Source organism: Pectinophora gossypiella, chromosome 3, assembly GCF_024362695.1.
Source record: "Pectinophora gossypiella chromosome 3, ilPecGoss1.1, whole genome shotgun sequence".
Lineage (NCBI taxonomy): Eukaryota > Metazoa > Arthropoda > Insecta > Lepidoptera > Gelechiidae > Pectinophora > Pectinophora gossypiella.
In genome coordinates this window covers 2,594,963-2,621,986 of record NC_065406.1, presented here as the reverse complement: position 1 = coordinate 2,621,986, position 27,024 = coordinate 2,594,963, and the positions used below count along the sequence as shown (strand labels likewise).

The window sequence follows — 27,024 nt, the reverse complement described above, 5'->3', positions numbered from 1 at the left end:
CTTCTTTAACATAAAAAAACATTCGTGCCTCGTTCACACGAGCCGAGTAAACCCGCGAGACAGTGCACTCGGTATAACCACTTGACACATGTTACAAAGTATGGCATTACACACAGAACAGATAAGTTAAGGTTGCTTCGTCTTATCTTACATCATAATACAGGATGTTAGTGACATCGTAACGAATTTTGAGTGGGATGATTCAAAATTTTTATTTGTGTTTTTAATAATATTAATTTCCTATAATTCTGAATCATTCCCCTCGGTATTCGTTACGATGTCACTAACACCCTGTATATTTGTGATTCTTATCTTATCTAAGGCATACCGTAGGCGTTTAGAAGTTACACTCCGCCACGCACCAATATGACCTTAAAGCGAGCGAGCGAAAGAGAGAGGATTACCCCTCCGATCTGGACCTTAGTCTACTTAAAGCGGTTATCACACCTACCTGTCCGTCGTCGGGCTAGATGCGTCAAGGTCAGGGGTGGTTACCATGGTTACTCCCCGCCAACTCGAGATCGTGGTAACCATGGTTACGCCTCGCCCAGCTATTAAGACTACCCGACCTGATCGGCAAACAGGAGTAACCATGATAACCTCCCGCGACCTTGACGTATCTAGCCTGACGGACAGGTAGGTGTAATAAGCCCTAAGCCGTAAGCCGTTAAAGAGTAAGGGGGCGCGTGTGGACTAACTGTCTCACTCGCACGCCCAGAGTAAGGCACAGGGTAAGAACAAGATTTTTGTATGGAGTTGCCTAAACCGAACTTCCGTCTGTTTCCATTGCTAAAGTCCGCAAGGGCAAGGAAGAACGCTTGTACAGAACTGTTTATTATTCACAGTAGGAGCTAACGGATGCTTTCGTCTTTACCTTTTCCGCTTTGGTGGAAAAGTTTGATGTGACAATTTGCCATTTAAGCGACCTTTTAATGTCTATAGTAACAGAGGCTATAATACGTGAACTTTGAAGGCCCTTCGTGCTTTAAAAGGCCAGTCGATGCCGACAGTTGATTTACTTTACAATCGGTAGAAATAACATAACATAAATAGCCTAAGTATAAGGACGTACTTTGCCTAAATTGGAGATGTCCTTAGAAAAGGTTCAATAAGATTTACTCTGAACCGATATTCCCGAGAAATGCGTTTGGGAGGTGGGAATATGTGAATTGACCTCTATTGGGATGGTTTTCTCTTCGCTGGTTAGAAGCTCCGACAGGCTTTCTGTAGAAAGCTGGACCTGTCAAATCTTCAGATTAGGGAAGCGGATCCTGTGAAAACGGAATAACACTTAGGAGATGATGATGTAGGAAATGGTCATCATGACTTTTTTTAAAGAAGTTTCTTTTTATCTTCAATAATGTTGATTTTATGGCTGGTAACCTTATCATGTCCAGACTAAGTACCACATTTGACTGTATTTTGACTTCTGATGACTTGTCACTCTAATGAATACCTTACAGCTAAGAAAATATATATTTTCTTTTTTGCTTCAGAAATAGCAGGAGGCATAGGTGTAAGCGGCGCGGCGGGGGAACCAGCGAAGAGGTTCCGAAAGAGAGACAAAATGCTGTTCTACGGGAGACGCATGCTGAGGAAAGTCAAGTCCATATCCAATTCTGGACAGGGGCGCAAGCGCCGCGCCGTCATGCGCTTCGCGAGGAAATTGTTGCAGCTCAAGAAGGAGTCCGCTCCTGAACAGCTTAAGGTGAGCTTGGTGTGGTATTATGCTCGTCATCAAATGATATTGAATTAGAATTGGATTCAATTAATATAACAATTGGATTCAGTCGGATTTTTGGATTGGATTTAATTCGAATGCGGAATTGACGTGGCTGAGGAAGTAGCTAAGGGCTTCTATGTGTGTATGTATTGCCAGCATTGTTTATTACGCAAAGATTTGGTTGAGCGAGCTCAGGTGGACATGATCCACCCAGGATGTTCTTTTCTCCATTGAGGTTTCCGCGGTTATTATCATAATTAAAACACTTAATACCGGGTTCTTATTTTGAAGGGTGGTGGACAGATATGTTTGTCCCTAGAAAATTATGTATCTGCTCCAATCCACTCCAATTTCATCATTCATCCCATGATCATGGCACTTGGAACGGTGTCTCATATGAGACTCCTGATATCCCTGGAAGGATATCCCTGATTTTAACGCAGAAACAACCCGGTATTATGGGTTTTAATAATAATAATAGGAATTGTCATCCCCAGGTGTTGGAACCTCCAGCTGAATACCTGGAGGAGGACTTGACGAGCGACGACCGGGTGCCCCCAGACGCCCTGTACATGCTGCACAGCATCAGGGTGTTCGGACACTTCGAGAAGCCGGTGTTCCTTATGCTGTGCAAGCATACCGAGATATTGAACCTGCCCGCTGGAACTTTCTTGTTTAAAGTTGGTGAGTTCAGTTGTTGTCTAATACATAAACCGCCTATATACGTCCCACTGCTGGGCACAGGCCTCCCCTCAATCAACCCGAGGTGGTATGGAGCATATTCCACCACGCTGCTGCACTACGGGTTGGTGCACGTGTTTTTACGGCTAATAGCCGGGACCAACGGCTTAACGTGCCCTTCAAAGCACGGAATCATCTTAATTTTTCGGACAAACAGGTGATTCAAGCCTGCAAAGTCCTTACCAAACAAAGGACAGTCTCACTAAAGTGATTTCGACAATGTCTTCATCGGGAATCGAACCCGGACCTCCAAATCCTGAGCCTAACGCTCTAACCACTGAGCCTGTTTTCTGTTGTCTAATATAATATATATTTATAGCGATCAATGGCCCATCAGGCCGTCCCCTCGGGGCAATTAGAGGCACCCTGCCCTGGCATCTCCGCCGATATTACATACCAGTTGTATTTTCTAAATAAACAAATTCCATACCAAATTATATCGGCCGCGGATCTTACCTCCTCTGGATCTTACTTCAGTCTTAAATGGTAAGAATGAGGTTTTTGTAAAGGTTGCCCTGGGTGTACCATCTCCAAGAACTATTCCAAGGACTATTCCAAGGACTATTCCAAGGACTATTCCAAGGACTATTCCAAGGACTATTCCAAGGACTATTCCAAGGACTATTCCAAGGACTATTCCAAGGACTATTCCAAGGACTATTCCAAGGACTATTCCAAGGACTATTCCAAGGAATATTCCAAGGACTATTCCAAGGACTATTCCGAGGACTATTCCAAGGACTATTCCAAGGACTATTCCAAGGACTATTCCAAGCACTATTCCAAGAACTATTCCAAGGACTATTCCAAGAATTAATCCAAGACATAGGAAAGGACAGCATAATATTGGTTATTAATCTGGTGTTTATAATCTGGTGATGAGAATACGAAACCGAGACGTCATCAATAGTTACCAACCGCAAAAATTTATAAATCGAACTGAGCATATCCAGCCATTCTCTGATTGACTCTCTGACTGTTTTTTCAGGCGACACAGACGAAAACGTGTACGTGGTGCAGACAGGACGTGTGAACGTGTACATCACGAACCAGGACGGCAGCAGTCTGTCGCTGAAGGTGGTGCGCGCTGGTGAGAGCGTCACCTCGCTGCTCAGCTTCACTGATGTTCTTACGGTAAGTAGATACATGGTGTTAGTAACACCGTGGCCAGAGGGGCATGGTTCAGCTCATGATACTGAGTAAAAACAGCCTCCGTGGCCTAGTTGTTAGAGCGTTAGGCTCACGATCTGGAGGTCCGGGTTCGATTCCCGATGGGGACATTGTCGAAATCACTTTGTGAGACTGTCCTTTGTTTGGTAAGGACTTTTCAGGCTTGAATCACCTGATTGTCCGAAAAAGTAAGATGATTCCGTGCTTCGGTGGGCACGTTAAGCCGTTGGTCCCGGCTATTAGCCGTAAAAACACGTGCACTAACCCGCATTGGAGCAGCGTAGTGGAGTATGCTCCATACCCCCTTCGGTTGATAGAGGGGAGGCCTATGCCCAGCAGTGGGACGTATATAGGCTGTTTATGTGGGAACATTTTGGTGATCATGTTTTTATTTCAGGGTCATTCTCAACCGTACAAGACTGTCAATGCGAAGGCTCTAGAAGACTCACAAGTGATCAAGTTACCCATGAGAGCTTTTCAAGAGGTGTTCAAGGAGTACCCAGATATCTTTGTTAGAGTTATACAGGTAAGGTTCAATTTATATTTTATAATTTATTGATACTTCTAAAACCGCAGGGAGCAGTGTGCCCCTCCGGTTGATTGAGGCGAGGCCTGTGTCCAGCAGTGGGACGTATATTGGCTATTTATGTTTTAATCCCTCAATCACTTTAACGGCCTGTCCAAGCTTATAAGCAGCTGACCGCATTCAATGTTTTTAATTTGACTCGGTATGTAAGGAAAAACAAAAACAACAACAACCTCCATGGTCTAGTGGTTAGAGCGTTAGGCTCACGACCTGGAGGTCCAGGTTCGATTCCCGATGGCGACTTTTTCGAAATCACTTTGTGAGACTGTTCTTTGTATGGACATTGCAGGTTTGAATCACCTGATTGTCCGAAAAAGTAAGATGACTCCGTGCTTCGAGGGCACGTTAAGCAGTAGGCCCCGGCTATTAGCCGTAAAAACACCTACACCAACCCGTGGTGGAGCAGTGTGGTGGAGTCGCTCCATACCCCCTCCGGTTGATTGAGGGGAGGCCTGTGCCCAGCAGTGGGATATAAGTTTACGTATATAAGCTGTTTATGTTATGTTTGTTGAAAAAAGTTACGCTAATTCTAAAATCACTTCGGGATGTCAGTCGATTTTTCTTATATTAGCAAGAATTGTATAATTATTTGACCTTCATAAATTGTCCACAGATTATTATGGTGCGTCTTCAGCGAGTGACGTTTACGGCTCTCCATCAATATCTTGGATTGAGTGCTGAGCTGGTCAACCCCGTAAGTGTGGAAGAGATACAGTACAACTTATTATTATTTAGCCTACATCATCCAACTGCAGGGCAAAGACTCCTCTCCCTTTCTTCCACCTCTTTTAGAAGGCGCCCATTACAAGTAAGAGTTCAAAAAAAGAAATCCGAAAAAAAAGTTCAAAAATTTATTTACTCAAAACATTCCAATTCCAAAGTTGCTCATTACAAATTTGAATAAATCAAAAAGTATTCTTGCTTAGCCAAGCAATATGTATAGTCATAGATAGCAGTATGACCGCCGATGGTTCATCTTGTGATGAATCATCTCTGACTACTCCAATTGGGTTATTAATTCATTGGCCTTATACGTCTGTTTCAGACGATTTATGACGTCATTGCCTCGAAGAATTGGGTTATAGTCATGAGCATATTATGTTATGTTATATGTTTTGAGACCGTCGATTAAAATTCGTTTCACTATACATCGACTAGCGTACAAAAACTGTCACACAAGCCGCAGGCATAGAATAAGGAGTAATACTACGTATAGAACGGCAACTCTCCGCCCCCCACCAGCATGTGAGCTAGGTTTACCTCACCCCCTCGGTATTACTTTAGTCTTCAATCGTATGGCGTCAGACGTCACACACACAGATGCGCGTGTAAGATCACGTCAATGTGTAGTGTCTGTGACAAACGAGGTGTTTTGTATGAAGTGTCAGTGGTGGCAATGGTTAGAGGGTTTACTATTATATTCAGTCAGTCTAAAGAGGAAATTACTAGGTAAGCGTGTACCACCTGATGCCGCATCTTTACTTACCACTAGGTGAGATTGACTAGGTAAGGCTAACGCAAACCTTTTATATAAAAAAATATAGTTTTTTTTAAATAGAATTCTGCTATCAACAGGGTCGCGACAAAAGACGTCCAACCACAGTGGCGTCTTCACCAGGGAAGACAGCGAAGATGGTAGTCGACAATAGCACCACTATGCACTCTCCTCATCATACGGAGAGACCTGGCAATGAACATCTGGTGAGTCAAGTTAGTCCAGTCAGTGGGTGAGTCAGTCAGTCAGTGAGTGAGTCATTCAGTGAGTGAGTGAGTCAGTCAGTGAGTGAATGAGTCAAGGCTGTCTGTGAACGAATTCAGTTAGACAGTGACTGAGCCAAGTCAGTCAGTGAGTGAGTCGAGTCACTGACTCAGTCACAAACTGATGTGAGTTAGTTTTAGAAAGTCTGTCATCATGGTTTTTGTTCGCATTTTTTTGTTGTGACATTATTTTATTCTACTAATTAGTAATGGCTATTGATACTGGTCCATTAATGTATAAAATCGTCTCTTAACACTTCAACTAACTAATCAATAGTGTTTATTTATTACCAATCTTAAAACTAAATTCAAATACTTTTAATATTACCCACAGATCTTAAAAACAAGGGAGATATGCCCAAATATGTAGGAACATGGAATATTATATGAGGCAACGTTATTATCAAACTTTACACATCATTCATTGCTTCTTTGGTATCGCGGAACCACAACTAGTGCTTGTGTTACAACGCAATGAACGGCGGGTAAATCGATACAGCGGTCCAGCCAGAAATGTCTTGGACGTGAGACAACAGGCGACATGCAGACTAATGTAATTTAGTGCTGGTGACATATCTCTCTTGTTTCTTTGATCTGTGGATGTGACTTTCATCAGAAGTGGCTGTATACATCAACGACTTTTGTCCTATTATTTCTTTCGTTTATTATTTTTTAACTCCAAAATTTTCATGCGTTTTTCAAAAATGACGGCCTTTATTGCTGTGGTACATAAATCGGCGCCCGCCTTTTATTACTAACCGGTATGTTCACTTATTTACGAAACGGTGTAAAAAAAAATTCTTGTACGATTATTTTGATACTGTGTGCGTTTTTTTGTGAGTTTTTGGCGTCAATAGTCAACTGCAGCGAGTATGAAGAGTCTGTTCCATTTTTATCTCCGTTCACCGCTTAAAATTCGTAGTGGAACGTAGAAAGTCATCCCCTTTGAATGTATAACCCTCCCCTCATTACTAATAAGGTTGTTTGTCGCATGCAGCAGGAAGGCCACTCCGTGTCATCGCCCATTCACATCCAGGGTAGGCGGCCGCGACCTGACATGGTGCCTGATATCACCTCGTCTAACACGCCTCAGGTGGGAATTGCTGCTTTTTTTTTACAGACGACCTATGGGTTCAATGGCTTTCATCTAAAATCGCCTGCGATTTTATCTGCGATTTTTTTTTATTGGAAGATCCATCCATTTAAAACACATAATAACGGCTTCTTACCGCGTTTAAATAGTTTATCTTATCAGTCATCCCGTGATCATGGCACTTGCAACAGTGTCGAAATATCGGGAGTCTCGTATCCCTGATTTAAACGCGGTAAGAGTCCGTTAATATGTGTTTTAATTATGATAATAACCGCGTAAACCTAAATGGAATCATCCATTTGTTTGACACAACACTTTTGTCTATGGAAAATCTAAGAAGAATAGGTTAGTTTCCAACTAGTCAAATCAGTTACTTTTTACCAAACGTTTGACGTTTAGTAAAAAGTAACTTACAGAATAATTATGAAATTCTGATTACTAAATAAAGACGGATCTAATTTATCGAAAATCCTTTTCTTATTTCTATTTAACTTATTTATGAATTTTAATCAAGAAAAACGTAACAATAAGTCCGACATTTTATGACGATTTTCTATGACGTCACAGTGTGCTTTTTCATACAACTTCCATAGTAATTTTGTGTTTGACGTTTATTAAAAAGTAACTGATTTAACTAGTTGGAGACTAGCCTATTAGGTGTCTACGGGAATCAGGGCCATTTTATGATATATCATAAAGGCATTGAAATATACCATGAGACTATGTCATATGTGCCCTGAAACATCATGACCAAAGCAACATATTAGGCTGACAAAATGTCAACTTAAAAAAAAACAAAACTTTTAAATATTTCGTGTTGGTATTCCACCTCAAAACCCACACGATAACAAGAATATTTCGTGTTCAACAAGAAAGGAGAAGTATATTTACTTATAGTTTATTTCTTATTTCAGCAACAGCCAGATGTTCAACCAACACCGTCCCTCCAGAGGGCTAAAGAGGGATCGTCCTTCAAGAAACGCAATGACAATGAAAACTTAGATGAACAGGTGCATTTTATATTGACGAATGATTGAAAAGTGTAACAACGCTCTAAGGTTACAAGCAGCGTAGTACGATAAGGTGTAAAAATCCAATCAGTTTCTTGAGGTGTGTTTGTGGAAGAAAACTCGAGTATCGCGGGAAAACCAAACTTTTTTATTGTCCATTCATAGTGTATACAAAAAACCATAGACAACAAACTTATTATTTTTTTAAAATATTTTGGCCTGGTTTTCTACTTGAACATACCGCCCCCCAAAGGACGTCAGGCCTTAAAAAAACTCTAACAAGTAAAAAAGTAATAAGCTGTAACAAACTCAATATAATGATCTCTAACAAACTCGAGATATTTAAACTCTAAACAACTCTGTATTATGAATGACTCCACTATGATTGATTAATTGATTGATTGATTGCAAAGTACATCAACATCGACATCGTATCAACAGTGGCTGCAAGTTGTCTTTGATTACTTGTGGCTCTGCCCACCCCACTAGGGATTACGGGCGTGAGTTTATGTATGTATGTATGTGTATGTTGATTGCAAAGTAATAAATTAATTTGTTGCACTTAAGACCTCCTGGTTACATGTCGTTTCTGTAACAGACCAAAAACACCTACAAAAACATAAATTTTATAATTATGACAACTAATGGTTCATAATTTCACCGCTGTTTACAAATAATTCGCTCGGCTCAATGACTGCACTTTTGCTCTTTGATTGTACATTTAAAGTAATTAATAATATGTAAATGTTTTTATTTTCAGACCCTCATCCAAATAGCGACTGACGCGTTCGTCAAGGAGCTGGGTTTGGACAGCGATCATCTTTTGCGCGGCAACGTGCAGGTTCGAGACTTGCCCGCTGGCACTTACATCATGAAGGAAGAGAGCCATAAGGTACGTTCACGTCTTTTATTGAGATTTTTGAACCTCTATGCCTATAGCATAGAATAAGCAATAATACTACGTATAGAACGGCAACTGTCCGCTCCCCACCAGCGTCTGAGCTAGGTTTGTATTTTAAAAGGACTTTGTGTCTAAAGATTATAATACCATATGTACCTACAAGGTATAAGTGCAAGAGAAGTGTGTCAGGATCGAAGCAACTGGAATTCGATAGTCTCTGCTTACCCAGGTGGAAAATGTGCGTGAGTTTACGTGTAGACCTAGAAGTTTATGTAAAAGAGTAATTAGGAAAAACATCTTTTGAATTTATATAATTAAACAAACGTACCTAAATTTTAAACCTAACAGCTTCCGTGGTCTAGTGGTTAGAGCGTTAGGCTCACAATCTGGAGGTTCAGGTTCGATTCCCGATGGGGACATTGTCGAAATCACTTCGTGAGACAGTCCTTTGTTTGTTAAGGATTTTTCAGGCTTGAATCACCTGATTGTCTGAAAAAGTAAGATGATTCCGTGCTTCAACATTCAACCCGGTCCCGGCTATTAGCCGTAAACACACCTCCGCAGTGGAGTAGCGTGATGGAGTATGCTGCATTTCCCTTCCGGTTGCTTGAGGGGAGGCCTGTACCCGGCAGTGGGACGCATATACGCTGTTTATGACTTACATTTTGTGGTTTTCTTTCAAGATGTATTATGAGTATAACCCGTACTACCCAGAGCCCGAAATAAAGCAGGTATTTGTTAGTAATAAAATGTTTTAGTGTGTTACATATTGCTGTGTGAGTTGCTCGGTGAGGTGTGGAACTGGTCGTCCTGTTTAAAAGTACTTAGTTCATTTTGCGAGCGATGGATGTACAGTCATGAGCAATATCATCTACCCACTTTAGAACCCTGTCGCACTATCATGTTTGACATTTAATGAGACTTACAGTTTAATTTGTCAAAAAGTTAATGTGACATGGTTTCAAAGTGTATACATATTAGTACTCGTGACCGTACCTAAAAAGGCGACATCGAAGCAATTCATTTATAAAAGCAATTTGACATTTGCGCATATGGCCCATGGCCTTTTTAACCACACTGGATTTCATGAGCAATGTTATGAATGATTTGAAAAACGGAATGTCTCCCCGGAACGATTTCCTCCCGGTCCTTATCCGGTGGTGTCACCCCCAATCTCGTCTTTCAATCCCTGGTTCTCCTTTCGATGCATGTGCCAAGTTTATAAATCAATTCATTCACGTCCCTCTTGTCACGTAGGTCAGCTGGAAGAAATCTCTTTGTTTAGAGATAAGCTTACCTGTACTATTTGTTTTCTTTGTATGTTCCTTGTGTGTGTTTTATTGTGTAAATAATAAATAAATAAGAACCGTATCATCCGAGTCCGCATCCAAGTTTGGTGAATGTTTGGTTTCTGGTAGTGGTCTTCCCCTTCTTCTCACTAAAAGGCGGCAATATTCGGTGTGTGGATATTTTGTTTGTTCATCATCTGTGTTTTGTTTGTACTGGTTGGAGGCCGAGGAAATGGATTCTGGTAGGGCTCTAGATAGAGCGCCACCGATTGAGAAATTGGTCGGTGTACTGCGGAATGGAAGGCATTGTGGCAACCACCGTTCTACACGCCCTATCTATGGAGTAACGGCGATTACTCCACCGACAAGAGCGCAGCTCTTAAATAAAGAGAGAGAGAGAGAGAGAGATCATCCATAGAGCAATTATTTCAATGATTTTACTTCCTGTGTAGGATGTGGCGCTGGTGTACCTGCTATCTGGAGCCTTGTTGGTGTCACAGAGAGTGGCGGATAGCGACGGGGAAGTTCACATGTTCACCGCTTATCCAGGTATGTAGTAACCTCCCTGATGATCTTCTTCTATCGTGTGGATCGGGAGGTGAATTACCAACCTCAACTTCTAATTCAAAAAAACGTTTATTCAGTAGGTAACATAGTTACACTTTGAATCGTCAGTTTTTACATACTGAACGTCTCATCCGCCTAAAACTACTGCAGCTTCTCACAACTTGTATAGCCGGGGAAAAGAAGCTGCAAGAAAATCCTCGGCACAGGGCCCTAGACGTTCTTTAAAAAAATAAATAAACATAACATATTGTTATACAATTCAGGAACCCTGGTGTCAGGGTTATTATTGAGCCGCCAAAGACCCCTGACATGGCTCATGTAACGGCTACTGACAATCTTTTATCGTGTGGGTTGTGAGGTGGATTACCAACCTCAGGAAGCCTGGTGTCAGGGATATTACTGAGCCGCCAAAGGCCCCTGGCATGGCTCATGTAACGACTACTAACTTACATCAGTAAGTAGAACAGGGACTAACGGCTTAAACGTGCCTTCCGAGGCACGGATCATCTTATTTTACGTCTTACGACTATTTGACATTGAATGTAATAGTTATCCATCTCCTAAAAAAGCACCTCATCTAATGCGCCACATCGAAGGCAAGGTGCCCAACAGGCTGGCAGCACATGCAACCGTCCATTCATCCATCCATTCGTTCATCTCCTTAATTCATATTATTTCCTTAACAGGTGAAGTAGAGGGCGGTCTGGCAGTACTAACAGGCGAACCCAGCTTCTTCTCGATCCGCGCGAAGCACTTCTCCCGAATAGGACTGTTGTCAAAGACCACAGTGTACAGCATCATGAGGGAAAGACCATCTGTCGTGCTGCATATCGCTAGCACTGTTGTCAGGAGGTTGTCGCCCTTCGTCAGACAAGTCGATTTTGCATTGGATTGGGTGAGTGAAACCATTTTTGTTTTTACTATCATAGAGGTGGCGATTTCCGAGGAAGTGGTGAAGGAAAACATCGTGAGGAAACCTATATTCCTGAGAAATAAGTGTATGGGCTGGTTTCTTCGGGTTGGAAGGTCAGATAAGCAGTTGCTTCTGTAAGAAAGCTGGACCTCAAATCTTCAGGTTAGGTGAGTGGACCCTGTGAATTGCGGCCTATCCAAACGCGAGATAAACGGTTATTATGCTATCTAAACCACCGTGTCTGATGCGTCAAGGTCTGCGTCTGAATCGTATTGTCTAATAGCAAATTGGTGCGCTTAACGACGGTTCCGGCGAGTCCAATAGCGTCCAAATTCTCGATCTCGATGCTCCAGACCTTGACGTATTGGACTGTGTGGATTGGCGAGTGTAATAACCGTTACATGCGTGATGTTAATGGTTTCCATCTTCAGGTATTTCTAGAATCCGGACGCGCAGTATACCGTCAAGACGAGGAATCAGGGTCTACCTTCATAGTGCTGAGTGGTCGCTTGCGGTCTGTGATCACACATCCCAACGGCAAGAAGGAACTGGTCGGCGAGTACGGGAAGGGAGATCTGGTTGGCATTGTAAGTAGGATTACAATTTTTGATCATGTAAGACTTTATTTTTTCATTTCGCAAAAAATAATTTAAAAATTAATAGAATTGAAAATAATTTAAAAAAAAAAACTAAAAAATCTTGAATTTTGCGACGGCAAATTCCACTTGATATCATCTCAGAATCATGGTCTGAATCATCCCTCAAAGTTTTCGTGACGATGTCACTAACACCCTCTATAGGTTAGCTTTTGACCACAATGTCACCTGATGGTAAGTGACGATGTAGCCTAAGGTGGATCACGCTTACCTAGCAAATACCTGTTCACTCTAGCCTTGTAGGCTCTCAGATTATAACGAGTTAGAAAAACAGACGACGGCAGACAGTTCCAGTCCTTTGCTGTTCGCATCAAAGAGGAAGAGGCAAAACGTTTAGTGCAGATTGGTGGTATATCCACAACATAAGGATGAAATGCCTGCCGACGTCTAGTCGACTGACTTCTATTTTTAGATTAGCATTTTATGATTTATATTTGATCCGGTCAAATAGCCTCCGTGGTTGAGCGTTGGGCTCACGATCCGGAGGTCCTGGGTTCGAATCCCGGTGGGGATATATCACAAAAATCACTTTGTGATCCCTGGTTTGGTTAGGACATTACAGGCTGATCACCTGATTGTCCAAAAAGTAAGATGATCCGTGCTTCGGAAGGCACGTTAAGCCGTTGGTCCCGGTTACTACTTACTGATGTAAGTAAGTAGTCGTTACATGAGCCGTGTCAGGGTCCTTTGGCGGCTCAATAATAACCCTGACACCAGGGTTGATGAGGTTGGTAATTCACCTCACAAACCCACACGATAGAAGATCTTTCTACTTGCTTCTCTACCTAAGAAATTGAACGCAGTGTCAAAATGTTATCACGTTCCAGGTGGAGATGGTAACCCAAACGCGTCGCAGTACGACAGTGATGGCGGTGCGCGACTCCGAACTGGCCAAACTGCCGGAAGGACTCTTCAACGCGATCAAGCTTCGATTCCCTGTTGTGGTCACGCGACTTATCAACTTGCTTGGCCACAGGATTTTGGGTAAGTAACACATTTTCAACAGAGCTAGATGACTATTTATGTATTTATTCGAAAATTATCTAGGATAGTGCAGTACATAAACGTCACCACGATTTCAAGTATATCCAAGAATATGATATGTCATTGTTATAAAGAAAATCCAATTTAATCCGTCCCGCATCCAAGTTTTTTATGGCTGATTCCTGGTAATGGTTGCCTGGAGGAAATTGCTTCACAGCAACATAGCCGTCCATTTGTACTTTTGCTAAACGGATTTCGTTTAGTTAAATTCCTTGCATCTGCGTCTTACGATGCTCCTTAAACCCTTAGTATTCGCCGTTCTACTCAACCTATATCTTTCTCTTTTCCTCTAGGGTCCTGGCAGAAGCCAACAGCGGGCCTGGGCGGCGCGGCGACCTTGGAACCTCGACCACTGCAGCACAATTTCTCCACAGTCGCCGTGGTGCCAGTCAGTGATGATGTGCCTTTGACCGCGTTTACTTACGAGCTCTACCACTCCTTGTGTGCTATAGGTTTGTTCTTCTTCTTCTTCTTCTATCGTGTGGGTTGTAAAGTGGAATACCAGCCTCATCAACCCTGGTGTCAGGGGTTACTATTGAGCCGCCAAGGGCCTCTGACATGGCTCATGTAACGACAACTTACTTACATTAGTAAGTAGTAACCGGGACCAACGGATTAACGTGTCTTCCGAAGCACGGATCATCTTACTGGGTATTTTGACATTTACGTCTTCGACTTGAGGACCTAACTCACTGGAGTCGACCATATCATACAGTCGAAAATAATGCCGTCATTACATACTAGAGGAAATTCGAGTAAAGGTTAAAGCGTCGTCTCACCGATTTTGAGTTCGAGGAAGGCCCTTGATTTCGCCTCAACTGAGTAGTTAGCCGAGGAAGGTTAGAAATAACATCTTAGAATACTGGTGAATGAATAATGATAAAGGCTATGTTTCCCTGTCTTTAGGTCCGACAGTGCGGCTAACATCAGATGTCATAAGAAAGCTTCTGGGGTTGACCATAATGGACCCAAACAACGAGTACAGACTTAGTTCCTGGCTCGCCCAGCAAGAAGACAAGCATAAGGTAAGACTCATATCATATTGTCATCATCAGCTCATTTACGTCCCCACTGCTGGGGCACGGGCCGTCCCTATGGATGGATAGGCAGATCGGGCCTTAAACCATCACGCGGGCCCAGTGCGGATTGATGATTATTAACGACTGCTAATGAAGCACGGAGGAGTTCGAGATGAAAACTTTTTTTGTGGTCACCCATCCTATGACTGGCCTTTGCGAAAGTTGCTTAACTTCAACAATCGCAGATCGAGCGCGTTTACCGCTGCGCTACCGAGCTCCTCAACATCATATCATAGAATAAAGAATAATTCTATGTATAGAGCGGTAACTCTCCGCCCCGAACCAATTCGAATCCAGGGCCGAACTCAACTCCTCTGGGTCTTACTTTAGTCTTAAATGGCCGTCAGCAGTAAGGGAGAGTGCGTGGATTGTCTTTCTCGCTCACACTTACGCGCTAGGCAGCATACGGTAAGAGTGACATCTTTGACTGGAGTGTCCGGTTTTCATAATGAAGGAATAATTAATATCCAGTAAAAGAAGTTTTCTGCAGAAATCAGGAAACCCTGACCATTAGACCATCACTGTGTGGTCTTATCACCCTGTTGGTAAGACGGGTGATTGAAGACCCCTGTCGCTAAACCTCCCTGGGCTCTAAACCATTGATCCGAATGTTTCCCAAATTTTCGAATTCATGGTTGGACTAATCAAAGTACTGAAATTGTATTACAACGTTTTTGACAACTTCTGGTGCTCTGTGTTGTTCTTGCAGCTACGTTTCTTCGGCTATACAGGTTGAGAAGCTGCAGAACTTTTAGGCAGATGAGACCTTTGACAAGAAATATTTATATAAAAAAATACTTATTGAATTGACTATTGAATACAATTATTTTAGAGTTTGAGTTGAGTTTGCATTCTGTGTTCTCTTCAGGTGGCGCTGTACCAATGCGATCCAAGTCTAACGCAGTGGACTCAACGTTGCATCCGTCAGGCGGACTGCATCCTCATCGTGGCTTTGGGTGACAAGCAACCCAGTATTGGCAAGGTGAGTTCTTCATACGCCCGATAGGTAGTTAGTTTAGTGCTATCAGAGACAGATCTAGAATAAGTCACGTCAATTCAGGTCAAAAAAATTGAATTTGTTTTCGAATTAATCTGTATTGGGCTGGTTTTCCATTCGCGGGTTGGAAGGTTAGACAGGCAGTCGTTTCTGTAAAAAACCGGACCTGACAAATCTTCAGGTTAGGTAAGCGGACCCCGTGAAAAAGCGGGATAAAGATAGGAAGTTGATGAATTCAAAAAAATGAGTTGATTGCCATCAACTGCTATCTGAGATAAATCTACGATAAATCAAGTCAATTCTGGTCAAAAAAAATGAGGTGATGGCATGTCATATGCCCTTTGGAGTTTGTTTTACCATCGCATTGAAACGATTTTTCAATCTACGTGGATAGCGACTGTTGTATATTCCCTATTTCTCTTTGGGATGATGTTGTACGCCTACATCTTCCTCTTTCGAGTCTACCACTTACACATAATATAACATTACATCTGTATCTCCGAAGTGTACTACATTCACCAATCTCTCCAGCTATAAGTCCCATGTGACGGGAGGATGAACCATTGCCCTTAACGGGGCACAAATCCTGGAAACTATGTGATATCATTTATAAACTTAAACCTGCATCGTAAATACTTTTCTTTTTCTTGTTCTGTTAATAATAGTGTATCATCCCTTTCGCTTTTTTTCGCGCCCAGATCGAGAAAGAAATCGAGCGCCTAGCGATCCGCACGCAGAAAGAGCTAGTGCTGCTCCACCGTGAGGGTGGTGCCAACCCTAGCGGCACGGTGCACTGGCTCAACATGCGCACGTGGGTCAGCCAGCACCACCACGTGCGCTGCCCGCACCGCATGTTCACGCGCAAGAGTCAGTACAGGATCGTAAGTGCATACTTTACATCGTCATATCCTTGACAGCTTCTGTAATCCAGGTTCAGCTCACGATTAATCCCGGTGGGGACAAAATCGGGGATCGAATGCTAATAAAGTTACGTTTAAGTTTATCAGACCCAAGAAGACTTTCACCAATTACAATAACGGCCTCCGTGGTCCAGCTGTTGAGTGTTGAGCTCACGTTTCGGAGATCCTAGATTCGAATCCCAGTGGACATATCATAAAAAAACACTGTGTGAGCCCTGGTTTGGTTAGGATATTGCAGGCAGATCACCAAATTGTTCGAAAGGTGATCCGTGGCCTTTGATTGCTCAATAACCCTGGCTGATGAGGTTGGTAATCCATCTCACAACTTATTTATTTATTTTATTGTTTACTGAGAAAACCAACAGCTTACAATTAAATTTTAACAGTGGTAATGATGCTTATACATAGGCCAATTATAGGTTTCCCTAGAGTAGTAGTGCTTAATATTAATAAGAAGAGGGACAGTAGACCGCATAATACAAACATAATACGGTGATTTTACAGAACAAAAATATATAAAGAATAATGAAAACAATAAACGTCGTCACTAAAAAAGATAATTAATTAATAATTATTCATACAAAAAACATATATGCTTACCCCTTCGTCTACCCCTTCAAGGATGCAGACGTCAACATTCTTGAGATGGCTTTAAAAATTCCAGAGCGAGTTGTACAGCAAAGTGCTGATGTCGGAAGCGAACGTGCACTCGGACTTCTCCCGCCTGGCGCGCTGGCTGACGGGCACGTCGGTGGGGCTCGTGCTGGGCGGCGGCGGCGCGCGCGGCGCCGCGCACGTCGGCATGATACGGGCCATACAGGTGTGTGGGGCTGCAGTTAGTGAAGATCACTAAATCTTTTAAGGGGCAATGTATACGTTTTTACAATAAGTATCCCATTGACATTCAGAATTTGCCTTTTAAGTGTTTTAAGACAGTAGTTAAACAGAAACCTTACAAAAAAGGCTATTATAAAGTTAGTGATAATTTAGAAGATATGAATGCATGGGATTAACTGTCTCAGAACTGACTTAGGCAGCTAAATTACTCAGTTGTATAAAAATATTATATGTTTATTTAAAAAAAAGAACGTCTAGGGCCCTGTGCCGAGGTTATTCTTGCAGCTTCTTTTCCCCGGCTAGACAGGTTGTGAGAAGCTGCAGTAGTTTTAGGCGGATGAGACGTTCGTTATGTAAAAATTGACGATTCAAAGTGTAACTATGTTACCTACTGAATAAAGATATTTTTGAATTTGACTTGTAATGTACACCTACATTGATTTAAAACACGTATTGCTGTTGCAGTTTCTTGACAAGGATACTTGACAGTTGTGACAATAAAATATGAAATATGTCGGACATGGTAGTTTATCATTTAACGATAATTATCCAATAGTTTTTTTTTATTACGGTAATTTTGATTTTATTTTTAGAAAATAAGAATGCGTATTAGAATATCCGAAACACAGGCAGCCATGATTGAGATTGATGTCACACGAATCGTCACATTTTACAAAATGAACAAAAACTATCTGTCAGGTGCAAGTTACACTGTTTGACAGTTTCGTCGTTTATTGAAATGTGACGTCTGGGCAAAATGTCACGTGACCAACCGTTTTCAAAATAAGATTTTTTTCTATAATATAAAGTATTTTTTAAAATACTTATCCGAAATCTGTCAAGTGGCCAATTCTTCTTCTCAGCCATATTAGACCTTGAGAACGTGGATTAAAAAAGTAATAGGCTAGTTTCCAACTAGTCAAATCAGTTACTTTTTACTAAACGTCAAAACACGAAATTACTATGGAATTTGTATGAAAAAGCACTCTGTGACGTCATAGAAAAACGTGACAAAATGTCGGACTTATTATTACGTTTTTCTTGATTAAAATTCATAAATAAGTTTAATAGAAAAAAGAAAATGTTTTTCGTTAGTTTTAGATGTGTCTTTATTTAGTAATCAGAATTTCATCATTTATCTTGAACCTAGTACACGACCCAATTGGCCTTTAACACGTTTATCCATGTTAATTACGTTGAATAAATGATTCTGATTTACACGTATTGAACTAATTTCATCCTTATGCTTACATATTTCTAAGGTCCACTTTACTTGTGTATTACAGGAGGCTGGTATCCCCATTGACATGGTAGGAGGAGTGAGCATAGGCGCGTTCATGGGCGCGTTGTGGTGCATGGAGCGAAATATCACCACTGTCACGCAGAAGGCTAGAGACTGGTCACAGGTTGGTATTATTATATTTATTTATTTATAAAAAGGTACACCAACAGCTTATACAGGGTGTTAGTGACATCGTAACGAAAACTTTGACGGATGATTCAGACCACGATTCTAAGTTGATATCAAGTAGAATTTTCCGTCGCAAAAGTATGGAACAGAAAATAATTTAAAAAAGGCACAAAAAATTTCATGAATTTTCCGACAGGAAATTCCACTTCATATCAACTCAGAATCATGGTCTGAACCATTCCGCTCAGTATTCGTTACGATGTCACTAACACCCTGTTCATACAGATTGTGGCTATATTGTCAAGATACAAAACCAACACTTCTTATATATAGGATTTTTGATTTAAAATCACCTGCTCTTTTACTGGAAACAGCCTTAGAAGAGTATAACAACTTAACCTTTGATCTCCAGAAAATGACCCAATGGGGAAAGCAGCTAATGGACCTGACCTACCCAGCAACATCAATGTTCTCTGGTCGCCAGTTCAATACGACCATTAAGACGACCTTTGGAGAGGTCCATATCGAAGACCTGTGGCTTCCATACTTCACGGTCACAACGGATATTAGCGCGAGTTGCATGAGGGTACATAGGCATGGTAAGTCCGTTTAATTTACTACGGGATGTTGGGGGTTCCTGAGGATGCATTTCTGAGATGTAAAAAATATATTGCCTCTGATGTATTTATAATTATGATGTATTTTTTTATTATTTCATCTTACATTGTGCAAATTATTTTATAATGTCAGTAATTTTGTAGTTCTAGAGAGTTTCATATTTATATTAACAACTTTAACACACTTCAGATGTTGTCTCAACGAAGAATTTCTCAAAATTTAAGAAACATGTAAATTTTTCGTTCCTTAATTTCTGGATGTGGAATCTGATGGGATTAAAAAAAAACTGCAATAAATAAGCACTAATGTAAGCATTACGAGGAAATGTGTGGAAAATATATTTAAAAAAGTTTGAAAACTAGTCTTTGGAACTTGACATATTAAAATTTATTTTTTTTGCCAGCGTCGGAAGAAGAAACAAAATAAATTTTAATTGTCTCAATTTAACATAATTAAAAAGTGACTTAAGTTATGTTTTGTTATTCCGAGAAAAATAATTATATTCAAGGGAAACAAAAATTACTGTATTATAAGATTTCACTGCACTTGTAAGATAAATCACAGTAATGCATCCTCTAGGTTTTCTGTAACTTGCGCCATAAAATTTGCACGGAGACCATTTTGCACAATTTTTCGTGCAAAAATTCTAAATTGGCATTTTAAAGTACATTCGATAACTCGAGTACATAGTTGTCATAAAGTTTAGAAATATCCATATTTAACACAACACATTCATGGACAGGAATTATTTGTGTTCTTATAATTTTTTGGTGATAATTTGATGCTTCCTTTGCACTTTTACTAACCCAAAAAGAAAAAAAAATGTGTTTGCTTTATAATTTTGAATCAAAATAATGTTATTTTAAGGGTGGTATTAATACACTAATCTCAGCTTTAAGACTGCCCTCAAGATCATGTCAATGTGACTGTTCTTATATAAAAACAGGGACTTGAGCATGATCTTGAGGGCAGTCTCAGCTGAGATTAGTTTATTAATACGACCCTTAATATCTGTTTAAATGGAGTTGCATGGTAAATTGAAACTGTAGAACATGTTGATATATGCTCCTGTCTGCTGACCAGATAGAGCATTCGATGTAACACATTTTTATGTCAATATACACGTCATGTCACACGGCTTCACTTGCAAATTACGTTGAAGCTCTTGTGATGTTTTGGTATTTTTGCGGATTGTCTAAACCACCGTATGATTTGCGATATCTACGGTGGTGCAGATATGTGTCATGTCTTTTAACTATATGGGCTGTTCAGGTTATTTAGCACTGTTTTGCTTTTTGATTGTAATAATCACACCGCGGTCAACGCGGTCATTGGTATACTAAAACGTCGTCCTTATCGCGTAAGTTTGTTTTTTCACCGAGCAAGACAGCGGAGCGGAGAAACCGAGAAATATTGACTAAAAGGATAGCAAAAAAAATTACAAAAATATATATTCTGCAAAATTGGCTTACATAGTTAGCGCTTTTAGAACGTTAAAAATTAAATTACGTATTATGTAACTGGCTGTAGAACTATTACCACATCGGAAGCTGTATCGCTGAGGGAAAGACGTGGCTAGAAAATCTCCCAGCCCTACTCCTACTGTTTCATGTGTTCCTTTAAGTCCAGTTTGTATTACATATAAACATAAATACAATGGTATTCCAATTGCAGACGGTGGAACGAATGTGAAAAATAAAGAGAGTTTATGTGACTTATTCACAGAAACAGTGTTTTATGAGCTCCCGGACAGAAGCAGGAAGCAGGCTGTCCACATACGCAGCACCCGATCACGAGTTGCACAAATTAATTTCTCCGTTCCGGTGGATAGGCAGAATAATGTGAGCTTGGCAGGCAGCTCCGTAATGGCTTACGCCCATTTAAAGTGAGCCCCAGCGGGCTTAGCACCGTAAGCACGCGCTTATTTCTCGCCGCGACAGAGATCATCTGTCTCTTACTGTGCACTACTTTGAGAGAGTGACGGGCGATATATGTCGAGGCGAGAAAGAGTCGCACGCTTACGGTGCTAAGCACGCAGACATACGAATTGGCACGGGGCGGGGTGACCGTTATATAAGTAGTATTTAATATCAGCTGTTGGCTTTTAAGGTTTAGTTTTCGAAGGCTTCTGACAAGACATTATAGTCTTATCATGATATAATAAATCCAGGGTTGATGACGTCTGTCATTGCCCTCATAACCAATAGGAGAGAAGTGCATGGTTAAATTTCGTGCCAATTTTATAATTTGTACCCAGAACATGCCCATTTGTTATTTGACGTAACAAAGTTTATCTAGCTATTGGTGCTGATTCCAGTACACACCCCCTAATTTTATTTTAAGTTATACCTGTCATTTTCTTATCCACAAAAAAGAAAAGGGACGGATATTCGACAGGCATAAAATTTATGGAACACAAGTTAATTTTAGGCAGAAATTTAAAAGGCTCTTGAAAAATTTTACATTGGCCAATAACCCGACAGAATTCAGTTGTCAGCACTCGTCAAACGGGTTGCATATCAACGAGATGCCTATTTTATTCGCCCGGGTTATTCATTCATATTAAAATTAACAGTTGTCAATCATCCGTCCCTTTCCTTTTCGGCGGATAAGAAAATGACTGGTATAACTTAAAATAAAATTAGGAGGTGTTTGCAGGAATCGGGGCCATTATTTCTCCATATTGCGTTTCGTCCGCTACAGTGTTTTTTGTTTTTTTTTGTCCTTACAACCACACTCACTTGCATTTATATGTGTCCGTATATAAACTGTACCGAGTGTTTGTTTATGTGTCAACAATATGCCAATATACTATCATATGTATGTATTGTCTATTGTCCCTCATTCACTGTTTTATAAACCATTTTGAAAATTGTACTAAAAACAAAATTTATTTTTAACCCGATTACGAATCCGACATTTGCTTTGGGGTGTTGCCATTTACCTTAAAAAAATAGTAAAAGATAATATCAGCGCTTGTGATTGGTTTACCGAATAACGCTTACAGTTTGGGAGATTCAATTTTGAAAATAAATAAGTATTAAAATTCGCTGCGTATTTACAATGTCGGGTTGGACGTTATTAATAAGATGTTGTATTTATGTCTCATCGTTCCTTCATCGTACCGTGTCATCTTCATGTATATGCATGAGTGTGGTTTTAGTTTGTCATTTTACTTTGTAAATTCCTTTCTGTTTACCATTTCCATTTGTAGTTATCGTTGTAATTAAATGTCTTAAAAGAAACACTGCGGAGACTCACAGCATGTTCGTCGCCAATCAGATGAGTCCACTGTAATATCACGAGATAGCCGACCAATGAGAGTCGAGCGTTTGAGCGTCTTTGGTCAAATCGCGTGATGTTGCGCTTTTCTCATTGGTTGATGGAAGCTGGTCATCAGCGGCAGTGTTTCTGATTCGTGTGTCGTATTGCGTCATTAGTTGTAATCATCGTAACGCATGTAAAGCATGTGCAGAATACTGTAGCAACGAATGTTTTCCATCATAATTTACAATATCATCATGACCTCTTTTACACAGGAACTCTTTAGCAAATAATTTAAAAATACACAAGGTTTGGGTTGGTAAAACTAACGTGGTTAGCAGTCACTAATGGTGTGATAGTTTTAAGGCACTTCTGTAATCTGTGGTATGGGATTCATGGGATGGCTTCCATCATCGTTTTCCTTTCCATGGATTGTGTTGTATAGTGTAACATACACTGAATTTGTACAATCACCGATTCTTTTAACCGAACTCCACACTTTTCGAACATTATTTCTGACATTGGAAAGTAACCTTTTAGAATACAGGCTGCTTTGGCGATATCCAAAAGCCGTTTAAGAAAAAAATCAAAATTTCATATTCCGATTCGAAGTTTAACACGTATCGCGCGCCACAGGTTCCCTCTGGCGGTACATTCGCGCTTCGATGTCGCTTAGCGGCTACATGCCTCCGCTGTGCGACCCTGTAGACGGCCACCTCCTATTGGACGGCGGTTACGTCAACAACCTCCCAGGTAAACCAATCACAACGCACGGACACTCGTGTGCGTTGCGTACGCGACGTAATTGGCTTTCTCACGCACCGAACGTTGGGATAGGCTGAGTGTAAATGTTGATTTAGATTTAGAACATTTAGAGCAGGATTGGGAAAAATCGTAGACACAATACTAACTTTCACTGAACTTCCGAATTCTCGCTTTCAATTTCTTTACACTTGTTTGTCTTATGAGCAATTCTATTCTAACAAACTTACTCTACACAAGACACTTGCATCTCTTAGGGATGTTTTTAACATATAGAAACATTAGTTATCTGAAGTTTAGTGTCGGCTGTCCGCTCTGCTACGGAACCTAAATTGTGACTTAACCTGTTTGTAAATATGGTTTAGTTTTACTGTAGTGGGTGTCGGTGGTTTTAGTATTCTGTTAGTCTTCTAAAAGAGTTTCATCTTCATAAATTACTGTCCGTTGTAATAAGTAACAAACAAACAAAAACAAACATAGTGCGAATAGAACAGTCTTCAGTTCTCATTTCAAAATTGTGGAACATTTGCTAAAGTCCATTTCTTTTTCCACCCTACAAATCGGTCAGTACTTAAAAAGTCTTTATTAGAATTGGCAAAGAAACAATTACACTCAGCCATGAGGAGGTAAGTGATGGCAACCCCGAAAGCAGAGGTCAGGGTGACCATCTGACCCCGGTGACTTACTAGGCGTGCTGTGGAGATACTGTCGTGCGTCCATGAGCATCGCTGGGATATTCCCGCCTATCTGCGACCCGACTGATGGTCACCTCTTGTTGGATGGCTGCTACACCAATAATGTGCCAGGTTTGGGTTTGATTTTTGCTTTTTTATATATTATTAGATTATAAATTTGGATAAGTAATATTTTTTATTTTTCTTAATGAGTAAAGGTCTGTTCAAATTGAATTGGAATTGAGGGTTAAATTCTGAAAAAAAAAAAAATATAGTTTTGCCCCTTTTCATTTCATTTGTTTAGATTTGTAACCATTTAGGTATAATATAAATATATTTTACACCATTCTATCTTCAAGAACGCTATACATGGAATTTAATAATAACATAGCGTCACGTCGAGATGTATAGTAAAGACACCGTCTCCTTGCCAACTATGTTTAAGTCCCATATGGTAGGGGCCGAGCCTATTGCCATTAACTGGGCACATATCCTGGAAACCACGTGCTATCAGTTTTCAATGATCCAAACATGAATTCTAATTCATAAAATCGAACTGTAATGTGCGAACTTTGCATTTATTTTATATTACTGTTAGTTACCATCCGCCATTTAAGAATTGTTGTGATAGTAAAGAATTTAGATGCAGCCCTTAGATTGGCCACATCTTCAGTTACAATTAGGTGACATCTGTACACGTTCCTGGAATTTAAAACCTAATATGGACATTTTCAGCTGACGTGATGCGCTCGCTCGGAGCGAAGCACATCCTGGCCATTGATGTAGGCTCACAAGATGACACTGACCTCACCAACTACGGAGATGATCTGTCTGGCTGGTGGCTGTTGTGGAAACGGTAATTATGAAAAGATTTTTGTTTTATAGCACTTAGCCCGTGCTTAGGAAAACTCACACATACACATAAACAGCCTATATACGTCCCACTGCTAGGCACAGGCCTCCCCTCAATCAACCGGAGGGGGTTATGAAACATGATCCACCACGCTGCTCCAATGCGGGTTGGTGCACGTGTTTTTATGGCTAATAGTCGGGACCAACGGCTTAACGGTGCCGTTACTTTTACGGATAATCAGGGGATCCAAGCCTGAAAAGTCCTTACCAAACAAAGAACAGTCTCACAAAGTGATTTCGACAATGTCCCCATCGGGAACTCGGACCTCCAGATCGTGAGCCTTTAACCACTAGACTACGGAGGCTGTTAGGGAAACTCACTAAGGGAAAATTAAATCTGACTTGCACGGGACTTGCACCCGCAACTCTTGGGTGCAACTCTTGGGTTTGATCGAAAATTTCGCTTGGACAGGATGAGATCCGCTGTTGTTATAACAACGCCAACCATTAACCACTGTTAACACACTCGCCCCGAGTCAGATTCTTCAATTTTTCCAGGGTAATTATTATTTTATTCTATGCTCCCAACCCGCAATGGAACAGCGCGGTGGAGTATGCTCAATAATTCTGTAAAATAAACCGAGAGCGATTAATTCAATTCAATTCTACCTTACTGTACAAAAAATAAAAATCTAACACATAACATAAAAAAGGAAGTATCACGGTTGACTAAACCAGGTTACATAAATATTCATATATATATATCTAAAATATACCTAATGAAGTTGCATAGTCATATACATCTTGGGACTTCGGATCAATTTATGTATGTAAGTTGCGCTAGAGTTTTTTAAAGTATTAAAAAACTTACTTGAATCTTTGTCTTTGATTTTAGATGGAATCCGTTCACAACTCCAGTGAAAGTTCCTAATCTGCCCGATATTCAGAGCAGGCTTGCTTACGTCTCGTGCAATCGACAATTAGAGGTAAGTCTTTAAAAATCTGATTTTCTTTGTCCTTTTAATGAAGACACATTTTAGAATAGAATAGAAATCATTTATTTTAGATATAAGTATTGGTACAGTAGGAGTGAACATAGTAATTACAAAATTATTTCTAAAAAGGGACGTCAGCTCAGCAATATGTTGTGACACTCCGACATTGAGGGAGTGCCACAACGCTGATTTTCAGCTGTGCTCCAATTTTAAACAATTTTCACATCCAATATTAAATTTTACATCAATCAGAAGTAAATTACTCTGCCTGTGCTAGCTTGCCTCTCAAATGCGCCGGTTCGAATCCCAGTACCGGACTTTAACCAAGTTATTAATTTATATTAAGTGCAGTTTTCACTAACACAGTTGGCTCGACCATTATAGGCGGCGATATGACTCACCACCTATCACGTTGATCTAAAAGAAAGCTCGATGAGGCGTGGGTACTTAGTTCATCTTACGATGGATGTACCTTTGACTACCGCAAGTGGGATATGGTCTTGATCTTATGTCATGTTTATTAATCAAAATTCAAATCAAAATCAACATTTCAGGAAGTGAAGAAGTCCGATTACTGCGAGTACATTCGCCCGCCAATCGACGCGTACAAAACCCTGCAGTTTGGGTCTTTTGATGAGATCCGTGAAGTGGGGTACCGTCACGGCGCGGCCTACTTCGAGGGGCAGAGGCGCGGGGGCGGTGGCGGAGTCAGCGGGGCTGCTACCGAAGGAAAGAAGGCTGATGTGCAGCCTTCACTTACTGAGTAAGTTCTGCTTCAGCATTCTATGACTCTTCAGTTTTGTTCATGAAACACAAAAATATGAGAACAGCAGACTTTGAGGGTACCTAAGTTCCTTCATTAGTTCATAATGAATAATGAACCTTTCCTGGTTCATTTTGGTCGAAGTTCCTCTTAAAAACCGTGAAAGAGATCCGTGAAGTGGTGGACCGCTAGTGTACCTCAGTAGAAGCTACCTTTGGTCTACCTGTCTGCCTTTTAGTGTAGGATTATCCGATATTATTAAAGGTACGTCGAAAAGCTAGAAGACAATGGGTGGATTGGATGATGAGGTTTCTTTACGTTCTCCAAAGAACTTGGTTTAACCAAACCCGCAGTGGAGCTGCGTGGTGGAGTATGCTCCATTCTTCTTCCAGTTGTATGAG

General features: G+C 40.7%; 1 protein-coding gene across 8 annotated transcripts in view; it reads left to right on the top strand.

Annotated features, from left to right (window-relative positions):
* The window catches only part of LOC126379918 (neuropathy target esterase sws), a 41,484-nt gene that overhangs the window by 9,325 nt on the left and 5,135 nt on the right, over nucleotides 1-27,024 (top strand). For 4 of the 8 annotated variants that reach the window (XM_050028964.1, XM_050028932.1, XM_050028982.1 and 1 more), the window contains exons 3-27: nucleotides 1,497-1,708; nucleotides 2,221-2,407; nucleotides 3,453-3,598; nucleotides 4,032-4,160; nucleotides 4,834-4,914; nucleotides 5,796-5,921; nucleotides 6,976-7,071; nucleotides 7,986-8,081; nucleotides 8,842-8,973; nucleotides 9,666-9,713; nucleotides 10,724-10,820; nucleotides 11,525-11,733; nucleotides 12,183-12,338; nucleotides 13,235-13,391; nucleotides 13,745-13,903; nucleotides 14,358-14,476; nucleotides 15,399-15,512; nucleotides 16,226-16,408; nucleotides 17,112-17,267; nucleotides 18,571-18,690; nucleotides 19,108-19,294; nucleotides 23,214-23,330; nucleotides 24,749-24,869; nucleotides 25,761-25,851; nucleotides 26,415-26,623. In XM_050028964.1, the coding sequence (XP_049884921.1) occupies nucleotides 1,497-1,708; nucleotides 2,221-2,407; nucleotides 3,453-3,598; nucleotides 4,032-4,160; nucleotides 4,834-4,914; nucleotides 5,796-5,921; nucleotides 6,976-7,071; nucleotides 7,986-8,081; nucleotides 8,842-8,973; nucleotides 9,666-9,713; nucleotides 10,724-10,820; nucleotides 11,525-11,733; nucleotides 12,183-12,338; nucleotides 13,235-13,391; nucleotides 13,745-13,903; nucleotides 14,358-14,476; nucleotides 15,399-15,512; nucleotides 16,226-16,408; nucleotides 17,112-17,267; nucleotides 18,571-18,690; nucleotides 19,108-19,294; nucleotides 23,214-23,330; nucleotides 24,749-24,869; nucleotides 25,761-25,851; nucleotides 26,415-26,623 (3,448 nt within the window). Of the gene's footprint in view, nucleotides 1-1,496; nucleotides 1,709-2,220; nucleotides 2,408-3,452; nucleotides 3,599-4,031; nucleotides 4,161-4,833; nucleotides 4,915-5,795; nucleotides 5,922-6,975; nucleotides 7,072-7,985; nucleotides 8,082-8,841; nucleotides 8,974-9,665; nucleotides 9,714-10,723; nucleotides 10,821-11,524; nucleotides 11,734-12,182; nucleotides 12,339-13,234; nucleotides 13,392-13,744; nucleotides 13,904-14,357; nucleotides 14,477-15,398; nucleotides 15,513-16,225; nucleotides 16,409-17,111; nucleotides 17,268-18,570; nucleotides 18,691-19,107; nucleotides 19,295-23,213; nucleotides 23,331-24,028; nucleotides 24,146-24,748; nucleotides 24,870-25,760; nucleotides 25,852-26,414; nucleotides 26,624-27,024 lie in introns of all 8 variants that reach the window. The other 4 variants (XM_050028949.1, XM_050028941.1, XM_050028990.1 and 1 more) reach the window with 4 other exon arrangements.